The sequence below is a fragment of the Sporothrix brasiliensis genome (assembly GCF_000820605.1).
Source record: "Sporothrix brasiliensis 5110 chromosome Unknown Cont14, whole genome shotgun sequence".
Taxonomy (NCBI): Eukaryota; Fungi; Ascomycota; class Sordariomycetes; order Ophiostomatales; family Ophiostomataceae; genus Sporothrix; species Sporothrix brasiliensis.
Window position 1 is genome coordinate 421,161 of NW_024467133.1, and position 11,184 is coordinate 432,344.

At 56.5% G+C, this 11,184-nt stretch overlaps 4 protein-coding genes across 4 annotated transcripts; 3 read left to right on the top strand and 1 right to left on the bottom strand.

The window, feature by feature from the left end:
* Positions 1-69: 69 nt before the first annotated feature.
* SPBR_03775 (ras-like GTP-binding protein) lies at positions 70-1,260 on the top strand (the record flags this gene model as incomplete). The annotated part of the gene is made up of 2 exons (XM_040762065.1): positions 70-237; positions 388-1,260. 2 exons carry the CDS (start codon positions 70-72, stop codon positions 1,258-1,260), a joined length of 1,041 nt encoding a protein of 346 aa, XP_040622801.1.
* Positions 1,261-2,353: 1,093 nt separating this feature from the next.
* Positions 2,354-3,418, top strand: SPBR_03793 (deoxyhypusine monooxygenase; the record flags this gene model as incomplete). Its single annotated transcript, XM_040762083.1, has 1 exon — positions 2,354-3,418. The coding sequence occupies one exon, from the start codon at positions 2,354-2,356 to the stop codon at positions 3,416-3,418; it is 1,065 nt and encodes a 354-aa protein (XP_040622802.1).
* Positions 3,419-3,737: 319 nt separating this feature from the next.
* SPBR_03869 (DNA-directed RNA polymerase I subunit RPA12) lies at positions 3,738-4,190 on the bottom strand (the record flags this gene model as incomplete). The annotated part of the gene is made up of 2 exons (XM_040762159.1): positions 3,738-3,991; positions 4,076-4,190. 2 exons carry the CDS (start codon positions 4,188-4,190, stop codon positions 3,738-3,740), a joined length of 369 nt encoding a protein of 122 aa, XP_040622803.1.
* An 871-nt stretch (positions 4,191-5,061) lies between these two features.
* On the top strand, positions 5,062-11,171 carry SPBR_03558 (cohesin loading factor subunit SCC2; the record flags this gene model as incomplete). Its single annotated transcript, XM_040761849.1, has 3 exons — positions 5,062-5,395; positions 5,462-5,639; positions 5,717-11,171. 3 exons carry the CDS (start codon positions 5,062-5,064, stop codon positions 11,169-11,171), a joined length of 5,967 nt encoding a protein of 1,988 aa, XP_040622804.1.
* Positions 11,172-11,184: the final 13 nt, after the last annotated feature.

Sequence of the window (11,184 nt, forward strand, 5' to 3'; positions counted from 1 at the left end):
ATATCCTACGGCCTCGTTCTTTGCCTCGCGTCCACGACAGCTTCCACGCATCCCCCCCGGTCGTCGACAATGTCCTCGCTCGAGGCCAAGATCGTCGTCGTGGGCTCCCAGGGCGTCGGCAAGACGTCGCTTGTGACGCGTTTTTGCAAAGGACAGTTCGACCCATCACAGGTCACGTCGACTGTCGGCGCCAGTTTTCTCACAAAGCGCGTCGTCGACTCGGACTCGGATACGGTTGTCCGTCTGCAAATATGGGACACAGGTCGGTGCTGCATGTTGGGATTTTTTTTTTAAAAAAAAATTGTTTACTTTATGCATGACGCGTTTTTCCCGTTTTGTTCTGAAATATGAAATATGAAAACTTACATGCTCTTCCTAGCCGGCCAGGAACGCTTTCGCTCCATCTCCCGCCTCTACTACCGCGGCGCCAACGCCTGCATCCTCTGCTATAGCATCACCGACGCCAACTCCTTTGCCGAAATGGGCATCTGGCTGACGGAGTTACGCCGTAACCTTCCCTCCGACATTGTTCTCCACGTTGTCGGCACAAAGGCCGACATTGTCGCCAGCGACCCGTCCAAACGCGAGGTGCCTTTTGAACGCTGCATCGCCTATGTTGCCGAGAACCTTGCCCCCGGGATGAGCAGCACACCACCACCTACCGCTGGCGGGCTTGTCAGCAGCATGCTGACAGGCAATACAGGCGGCTTCCCCGGGCTGGCACCTGGAGCGGGTGGCTTTGCTGGTGCTGCATCTGGTGCCGGTGCCTCGTCGAGCGTTCCAACACCAAATCCAACTCCCTTTTCCCCGCCCGAACCTCGCAGTCCGAGTTCGAAACGCAGCTCGGGCTTCTGGGGCCAGGAAGCTGGCTGGGACGCGTGCCACGAGATATCCGCGGAGAGTGGTGAGGGCGTCGAGGAGGTGTTTCGCGTCGTCACGCGCAAGCTCGTCGAGCAGAACCGCAAGATGCAGCAAGCCTTGCTGGCCGCAGCGTCAACCCCAGGTGGCCCTCCGTCCATGACTGGTGACGGCAGCTACGGATCTGCCAGCGGCGGCGAGAGCAGTCACGGCTACGGCTATGGTGGGGGCTACTTTGATAGTAACAACCCGCGCGGAAGCTTCCGAGTGGGACGCGACCGCCGTAGCTGGTTGTTTGCCCCGGGATTCTCGCCGGAGGTGTCCATAGACCCGAATGGCACCAATGCCCCCGGTGAGCCGCCACGAAACGACAGCGCACTGCAACGGCACAAATGTTGTTGATTCTCCCAATGTGTCATCTGGATATTTTCTTTTCGTCTGTTCACCTTCCTCGTTACAGTCCGGGCCCAGCTCCCTGTGTGTAATATTTTGGCTGCCAGCTGCGTGACCTGTTTGCATCTTCGTCGTCCTGGGAAGTCTCGCGGCCCGTGTATGGTATGTTATCTCTTCTTTTTTCGGGCTTAATTTATTGTTCCTTGCATTTCCCATCGGTTGTCTGCGTTGCGTGTTTCATAATTCTGCATTTCTCGCATTTGCCTCTCGTCATATTTTTGGATCACGATCATCATTGGTTTATGGATAACGGTTTGCATACGGAGCTGTATTGGGTCTCCTACGAGTGTACAGTTACTGGGCGATATTTGGTTTGTTTTCTTTCCCATTTTTATCAATTCATCTTTTTCCAACGCCGTTTTTGCTATCCATTTGTTGCCCGCATGTCTTATTCCGTCTGCCAATCTCAAGGGATGCATGCCGATCCGTATGCGACACGCGTGGTACAACATCACGCGCACCCCTCACACGGCCACACAAGATTGCATCTGAACCTGAAAAGCCGCCACGTTGTACCCGACAGCCGAAGTATCTTTCCGATTTTGAAAACGAATTCGACAGTACAGCCAAGTGGGCACCTTGTTACAAATCGATACCGACTTTTTACTTTTCTCGACTCGCTTCTAGCTGCGGGTTGTCATAAAATGCAGATACTTTAAAACACCACAGAGCACCATACAATGGTCGGAATAACAGAAAACTACTTTGAGGAAAGTTTGTATCCGTTTCGTCTTGTTGATTCTCTGACTGGACTTCGCGCTGGTGATTCTAAAACGCGTAGTCGATAAAGGCTTATCTTATCTAATCGCTGCGCACCCCACCTAAAAAAACAGTATTTGCCCCTCCGAACCGGCGAAATTTACTGTAATATTCTGACGTTGCCAGATTTTATAGCGCCCGTCCATTGCCTATTCGAGTCGTGTTAGACCTCTTGACAATAAAAAAAAAAAACTATCGCGACGAACACCGACACAACAATTATTTTCATATCTCGGATTTTTGATCGACTACCCACGACCAGTCCACCTCTTCAATATCCATAATGACGGCCGCAGCTGACCAGTCCGAGGCCCTGGCCGCGGCCGATGCGACTGTCCTTTCCCTACGCAAGTCTCTTTGCGACGAGACGACCCCCCTTCCCATACGCTTCCGAGCCCTCTTCTCCCTTAAGCATCTGGCCAAGCAGGCCACGGAAGGTACTGGTGACCGCGGTATCGACCTGCCTGCTGCCAAGGCTGCCATCGACGCCATCGCCGCTGGATTCACGTCTCCCTCGGCACTTCTCAAACACGAGCTCGCCTACTGTCTTGGCCAAACGGGCAATGCTACCGCTGCCGCGCCGCCCTTGCGCGATGTCCTTGCCGACGTGAACGAAGACGCCATGTGCCGCCATGAGGCCGCCGAGGCCCTTGGTGCCCTTGGCAACGCCGCCGACCTTGAGCTGCTCCGGCAGTACCGCGATCGTGAGGGCGAAGAGGTTGTCGTGCGCGAGACCTGCGAGATTGCCATCGACCGCATCGAGTGGGCCAACTCGACCCAGCGCGCCCAGGAGCACCTGCGCCCGAGTGACTTTGCGTCTGTCGACCCGGCGCCGCCGATGGCGCAGAACGCCGCCGACAAAGAGGCCGCCGCACAGACCGTCGAGGTCCTGGAGAAGGACCTGATGGACATCACGCTGCCGCTGTTCCGCCGCTACCGCGCCATGTTCACCCTGCGCGACCTGGCTTCACCGCCCGACCTGCCGACGGCCGTGCCGGCTGTCCAGGCCCTGGCCAAGGGCTTCGCAGACACCTCGGCGCTCTTCCGCCACGAAATCGCCTTTGTGTTCGGCCAGCTGTCGCACCCGGCGTCGATCCCTGCCCTGACCGCCGCGCTGAGCAATGTCAACGAGGCCAGCATGGTGCGCCACGAGGCGGCCGAGGCACTAGGCAGTCTGGGCGACGAGGAGGGCGTCGAAGATACTCTGAAGCTGTTCTTGCACGACAAGGAGAAGGTCGTGCGCGAGAGCGTCATTGTGGCCCTAGATATGGCCGAGTTTGAGCAAGGCGGCGAGGCCGAGTACGCGCTGATCCCCGAGGCCGCGCCGGCCGCGGCGACTGCTGCGTAAGAGAAGAGCTTGCAGTCAATTTTCTATGGTCATGTCTCTGTCTTTTGTGTATTCTTCTGAATTTCACAGCAAAATGGAGGGATAACAGTTTTGGAGATATCATAATCTGTAGCGTCTGCATCTGATTTTCTAATGGAGTTTCTATTGTCATCGTTACATTCTTTTGTTCTATCTATTAATACAATCGTGGGTAAAATGGGTATCATTAAATAAGGCTTTCCAACAGGGTGCTCCGCAAAGGGAAGCGCGGAGAGGGACGACATGACGAAACGAATCCGCGCGTATGTCGCGTCCGTGTCTTCTCGTCCAGACCCCCCACTCAGTTGTTCTGCGACCATCGGAAGCCACAGTCACAACGGAAGAACACCGTCGAACCTTCGTCGGCACCACGGATCTGCGCAGTCGTAAAGCGCACTTCGGTGCGACCGCACTTGGGGCACGTCTCGTTCGTCGTGGCCTCGCCGTTGACCTTGTGCTTCTCCACGACCTGAACCGAAGACAATTTCTGGCGCAGCGGTGAGGGGAAGTCCTTGGGTTTGGACTCGGTCAAGATCGTCTTCGCGACAGAGGTGTCTAGTACAGCGAGTCAGTGACAGAGTCCCTCATACAAGATTGTCATCGCACGAATGTCCTATTTTCGCCTCGAGAACATCGTACCTCTGTTTTCGGCACCACAGCAGCGGCACACGAGCAGGTTGCGGTTGGACCCCGTGGACAGGGGCAGTATGTTACCACAGTCGGTGCAGAACACCAGCGATCCTATGGAAGCCATTGGGATTGATGGGCATATGAAAACGTGTTAAGAACTCGGTAGGATAGTGCTTAGAGTAGAGGAGATCCGGTTCGTGGTTATCGTCGAGTTCGCTGTTGCGTCCGTGAAGCAGAAGCTCGGAAACGAAACTCTTCAGTGAGATGCTTGACCTCGAAATGCCAACTTTTTTTCTGCCGTATCTAAATTTTATACACCGTATTACCACATGCTCTTTCCGCCTTTTCACCAAAAGGTTAGTCTCCACAAATTTGGGTAGCATCGATTATGCACGGGCCACTCTGCCGCAGCTGCACAGTGGTGATCCACACGAGGCCCACTATTGGCTGGCTCCTGCCTTTCCAACCCCATGCCGCGCAGTGAGAGTCTAGCGCGCTCATTCGCTGGAACAGCCCCTTCCACCCCCAACTTTGGCCCATGCTCGGCCCCGTCTGTACACTACAGTTCACAGCAACTCCCGGAGTTGTTTCTCGGTTTCCTCCCTTTGACAATCCACCAGCCAGCAATCCTGCCTCTGCCATCGGAGCATCGAGAATCGCACCTCACTGACCGGGAAAGACGTTGCTTGACTTTACACGACATTCCTCTGGTTGGCATACGCTCCTTTACCCTCCTCCGACAGGCCGCGACGGTTTGCTCTTTCCTGTTTCACCAAATTGTTGCGCCGGCAAACAGGACGACCTTTGCTCCTTCCTTCGACGCCGGCAGCCTCCTTCCATCAACGTTTGTCCGTAACGCGGCCATTGAGGACGCTGGGCCAAGCGAACGCCGCGCCCCCGTCGCCCTTTCCCTCCTCGGCCGCCGACGCCTTCCATCCTACCACACCATATAGTCGCACCTGCCATGCGCGGCGGGCTGCGCAGTCGCTCCTGCCATGGCCGACCCCAGGATCCTGCTCGGCGAGCATCATGAGCCTCAACAGAATGGATTTCAAAACGGCAGCGGGGGCATCGACCCCAGCATGTTGCTTCTCAATCCCAACCCTCCACTTCCCCAGCTACCCAAGGCCGAACCGCTCGCCATCTCCATCTCCGCCGCCTCGTCATCGTCGGCCAACACTATCTCGCCGTCGGCCCTTCACCACACACCAGTACCCGCACTCCCGCCGCCGCCGTCGTCCTCCGGCCCGCAAAAGTTCATGCGCCCCTTTGCCTTTGGGGAAGCGCTCCCATATTCGCCTTTCACCTCCATCTCACCTTTGGAAACGCGTGCGTCTCCCCCGTCCCTTTGCTTACACTCTCTTTACGGACGTTTCATTGACTAGTTTTGTGCAGGCATCATTCCGATCCCCACCCTGGCAGCGAAGGCGGCTTCTAACGAACTGTCACAGCTTGTCTCGCAGCAAGAGTTCAATACGTTGAACAACAATGCGTTTGGTCAGGCTGCTTCTTTAACAGGACGCAGCGTGGACGACCTGCACCAGCTCCTAGCCAACAGCAGGGTACCTCAGTTGTATGTCTCGGCTGCTCCCTCTTTCTCGTCGGTGTCCCTTCACTGCTTGAGATCATCCCCTTTCTAACACATTGCAGCAACTTCAAGCCGTTACCTCAAGCAAGCGGAGGCGATTCGAACGGCGCGGCGCCGGCGGACCTGTCGACACCGAACCCTGCATCGAACTTGAAGCCCATTACGAAGGCCGTGTTTGAGAAAGCCAACATCCCCTTCCGCTACCCGAGCCCAGAGTCTCCGAGCAAGCCGCCGCCCACCAACGGCAGCACCCCCCAGGCATCCACAACTCCCAACACCAAGTCTACTCCGACCAAAAAGTCGGGCACGTCGTCAAAAGCAAAGGAGAGTGCTGTCGGTAACGGCAACATCGCCACCAGCAACGGCGTGGCGGGCGACACTACTTCACTCAATGCACAGGCGCACTCGCAAAATAGTATGGCCAAGATTGAGATTAGCATTCCTTCACTTCCACCATCGTATGCCGCGGACGCCATTGTTGTTGACGACAGCCCCATCAACACTACGCCGCCGACAAATGGGCTGGATGCCCCAGTGAAGACCGAAAATATCACGGACGGTCCACATTCGGTACCAAAAGAGACTCCCGTGCCCATCCCGGTTCCGAAAAACGAGACCCCAATAAAGCCCCCCATCACAGGACAAGATACCAAGGGCTCAATATCGATTGAGCTTGTAGCTGCGCCCAATTTCAACCCGCAAGACTATCAGGTTGTTGCGGACCTCCCTGACGACAACGCACAGGACTTCTTTAGCGACTTAGACCAGCGTCAAAGAGCAGAAGCCGCCTTCCAGGAGCTCCTACGTCTTTTCCAGGACATTTTCGAAGCTGAGATGAATGTGAACAAGCAGCCTGGAAACGCCCCGCTTATCTCCTTGACTGCAGATGATGAGCCAACGCTTACCGACCATGCCTTGAGAAAAGCGCAGGGCACGATGCAAAAGGCCATCACATTGGGCTGCTTTGCAGACATACCCATCGATGATCTTCTACACTTGCAGCGCCTCTGTGACGGCGCCTTACGTCATTCTCTCAGCCTCGATCTCAAGCTCAGCACGGAAGCGACCGAGTCTGAAGTCGACGAATGGGTCACCCTGCTGCGTTTTGCCGATACGGGCCTCCGAGCCGCTCGCCTGTCTCTCAAGATTATGTCCGGTGGCCGCGAAGACAAACAGTTGTACTCTGAGAATGTCATCCAGTCGGCCGTCGACCTGTTCAAGGTTGTCATGGACAATGCCGTGGTGCCGATTGCAGAGCTGCGCAGCTCTGGTCCCCTGGAGCGGCGGTTCAAGCAGCTGTCGTCGTACAAGAAGGCCATCTCGCCTCTCTTCATGGCTGCACAGCGTCTGTTCTCTGGCATGACGACACTTGTTCAGGCGATCGACTTGTCTGAGCTGGTCATCAACTCGCTCGAGTTCTGCGCTTCGCACCTTATCTTTGTCGAAAACGCGCACACCGAGCGCGACTCCGTCCTGGGTGTTCAGGCCTTTGACGGCCTGCGCCTAGCGGCCATGGATATGCTGTCGCAGATATTTGTCAAGAAGCCCATGCAACGCCGTGGTATCTTTGACGATATCCTCACTTCCCTCGAGAAGCTACCTGTTGGAAAGCTGAGTGCCAGACAGTTTAAGCTTGCAGACGGCAAGAGCATCCAGCCAGTATCGGCCCTCATCATGCGCCTTGTGCAAGCCAGTGCTGGGCGCGTGGCTGAGAAGGAAAAGTCGTCGTCTGGCATCGTCGACGAAGTTATGGAAGACGGCGAAAAAAGCGAGAATGAAGCCGAGGAGTCCAACCAAGCGCCCAGTGCTCCCGTGGCTACCATCGCCTCGGAAGAGCAAGGCGCTTATGAACACGAACTTTCGATTGCCGAGCTGACGGACGCCGCATCGCCCCTGAACAGCACGGCGTACGTACACGCCAAGTACGTTATCAAATTCATCGTTGAACGGGCGCAGATGTCGTCCAAGTCAGCCGACACCCCATACCGCAACCTCTTAGACCTGTTTGTCGAGGACTTCACAGCATGTCTCGAGACCCCTGACTGGCCGTCTGCAGAGCTTCTTCTTCGTCTTCTGATGATGGCCATGTTCAAGCTCACAGAAAACGACAAGGTCCCAGCACCTGTGAAAAACATGGCCCTGGAAGAGCTTGGTGTCATCGGAGCGGCTCTTGCAAAGTTGCGGTCAACAATCCACCAGTCTGCAAACTCGCCGGAGAATACGGGTCCTGACGAGCTGGACCGCTTGTTGTCGGACCTGGCTGGGGCAGCACTAGGCGACAACCCCCCAGCGGAAGAGTTTCTGGCTTGGAAGGGACCCTTCTCCCCCGCCTTGGAATACCTCGAGGACCGGAGTTCGCAAGACCCTCACTTGCGGGGCGCCATTTCTTATACTGTGGCGGACTGGGCTGCTCGGGTCTGCCGTCTGTACTCCACACGTGCCGAGGCTGCAGCCGCAGCTGCCGCTGCGGCCGCGGCCGCTAGCGACGAGGGCGAGGGCAATGACAGCATCAAGGCGCGGGACAACCGCGTGCTAGAGCGACAAAATAGAGACCTTGGCAGAATCGCCTACCGACTCCGTGTCATGATCGAAGACAACCGTGGAGTGGCCGGCAACCGGGCCTTCAAGGGTGTTACCGCGGCGCAGGCAAAGCTCTCCTATGCCATTGTTGCTCTGAGATCGCCACTAGGCGGCTCCTTCAACGATATCATCAACATCCTAGCAATGGGTATGGGCAGCGACCAGGCCACCGTCCGCAGCAAGAGTTTGAAGAGTATCACAGAAGTTCTTGAGACGGACCCGTCAATTTTCGACAACCCAGCGTCGATTGTCGGTCGTCTCATCCGCGAATGCTGCGCCGACTCGTCGGTGCAAGTACGAGACTCTGCACTGGGTTTGGTCAGCCGCGCTATCATCCTGCGGCCAAATCTGGAGTCTACTATGATCAAGACCGTCATCGATCGTTTCCTGGACTCTGGTGTCGGTGTCCGCAAACGTGCCATCAAGATTGCGCGAGACGTCTATTTGCGGAACCATTCCAAGGAAATCCGCAGTGACATTGCGAACGGCTTGCTTCACCGCATTCAGGATCCTGACGAGGGCGTCCGGGACTTGGCACGGCAGACGATCGAAGAAGTCTGGGTGACGCCTTTTGCAGAGACGGTGGCCGCCAGCGCGGCCGGTACGGAGACCACTGCCGAAAAGTCATCGTTGACTGAGCATGTCATTCTGATTCTGCAAACGGTGAAAAACGGGTCGATCACCCCCATCCTTGACAGAGTCTTTCAAACCATCCTGTCGCCCACGGCCAAGGCGGCGACGGCGAACTTTGATGTCTGCAAACGTTTTGTCGCAATCATGTGCGACCTTGCCGACAACCCCGACAGTGACGATCCATCTATACCATCTGGAAACGAGGCACTCCAACTGATGATGATCTTTGCCAAAGCAGACCCGCGGCTCTTTACCTTTGAGCAGATCCGCCTCTTGAAGTCGCACATTGTCAATGTGAAGAACGTCAAGACTGCTCAAGACATGGCGACAGCCCGCGCTGTCGTCGTCATCTACAGCCGTGTCCTGCCACAACTGTCAAGCGTGATGAAGCCGTTCTTGGAGGAGATTAGAAGTAACCTGCTACCGAGCGTTGTCGCGGTCAGCAGAACACTCCTGGACGACGTGATGGGGTGTATATGGGTGGTCAGTGTCCTTCTGAAAGACCCAAAACCGCTCGTGCGTGTTGTCATTTCAGCCATCCGCGGCGTAGTCAATCAAGAAAAGATGACGGACAACGACTCGGACTTTGACAAGAAGGCGAAGAGATTCCTGCGCTACGCTCTGATTGTTGGCATGGCGGGTAAGCATTGCGATTTCGACAGCGAGATCGAGACCTTCCGGGCGCAGTTTCCGTCGTACAACTTCTCCTCCGTGTCGAAGCTCATGGTTGATACGCTCTGCCCGATTTCTATCCCGCCATGGCCCCTCGCTATCCGGCGCATCGCCCTGGACGCAATGGGTCTGATTTGCCAGTCATGGCCGCGCAACTTTGTGGAGAAGAACGTCTATACATCGTTCCACATTGCATTCAAGCAGCAAGACCCCAGCCTGGAGGTCAAAATCATGCAATCATTAAAGGAGTTCCTCACAAAGGAGGAACTGCGGTCCGAGACAGGATCTGATCCCAAGGCGCAGAAGGCTGCACGCAACGATGTTGGGAAGTCGGCCCGTGTCGGCGAGGGTGCTGGTAAGAAGAGACAGCTCACCGTCATGGGCGGCACAAACCACGATGATGTTGCAAGCGCGACGACACAGCGGTTTATGGGTGACATTACACGCATTGCGCTTGGCTCGGTCAGCGAAGAAGCATATTTGGCTGCCGAGATACTTGCCAGCATTAGCCGGCAAGGTCTCGTGCATCCCAAGGAGACAGGCGTGACAATGATCACCTTGGAGACATCGACAATGCCGAAGATGGCCGAACTGGCGTATCGGGAGCACCGTGCACTGCACAACAAGTACGAGACGGTGTTGGAGCGTGAATACGTCAAAGCCGTGCAGACTGTGTTCCAGTACCAACGAGATGTAATCAACGACACCCGCGGCGCCACGACGGAACCGTTCACATCCAAGCTGCACCATCTGATGGACGTCGTCAAAGACAGCAAGTCCAAGAACCGCGGCCGGATGCTGGAGAAGATGTGTGGCCAAGTCGACTTTGAACCGAACAAGCTGGACGTGTCTGAGGAGACACCGCACCACCTGGAGTTTTCTCGCTTCGTTATTGAAAATATGGCGTTTTTCGAATTTGTCACCGTGGCCGAACTCCAGTCGCTCGTCTCAACCATGGAAAGGATCGTCCACACAACAGGTGTCACCATCTCACAAACTATTGAGACGGACATTTTCGATCCGTCTGGTGGTCAAAAGGAGACGCCTGTCGTCCCTGACGGCGCCGAGGGTGGCGAGACGTCAGAACCGGTACCAACTGGGCCTGCCCTCCGTCCTGGCCTCGCTCCCCGCCGCCTGAAGCAGATTGCCACCGGGTGCATGGTGCTGCTCTGCCTTTGGGAGGCTCGTACGTTCCTGTGCCGGCAGTACGGCCTCAAGCGCGAAGGCAACAAGGCCAAGGGCGCCGGGCGCGACTCGACGCGTGCTCCGACCAAGGTCCAAGGCATAACGGCCGACAAGTTTTGGGAGGAGATGAGCTCTATTATGAAGGGACTCGACTCCGAGGCGCTCATGGCCGCCCGCTGCAAGGCCTTTGTGGAGCTGCTGACGGTCGACTCCGACTTTAAGCTCGAAGAAGACGACGGCAACGGCATGGACGACGACGACCCGGCGACGCCCAGTGGCGGCGAAGACGACGGTGGCCGCGAGCGCGGCCGGAAGCGCAAGGGCGGCAACACACCGGGCGGACGCAAGAAGCGGCAGCGGTCGAGCTCACAGCAGCCCCGCAAGAGAGGCCGGCCAAGGAAGAGCGCCGGTCTCGACGAGGATGGCGACGGCGAATTTGATTTCTAACGAGGAGAAGCGA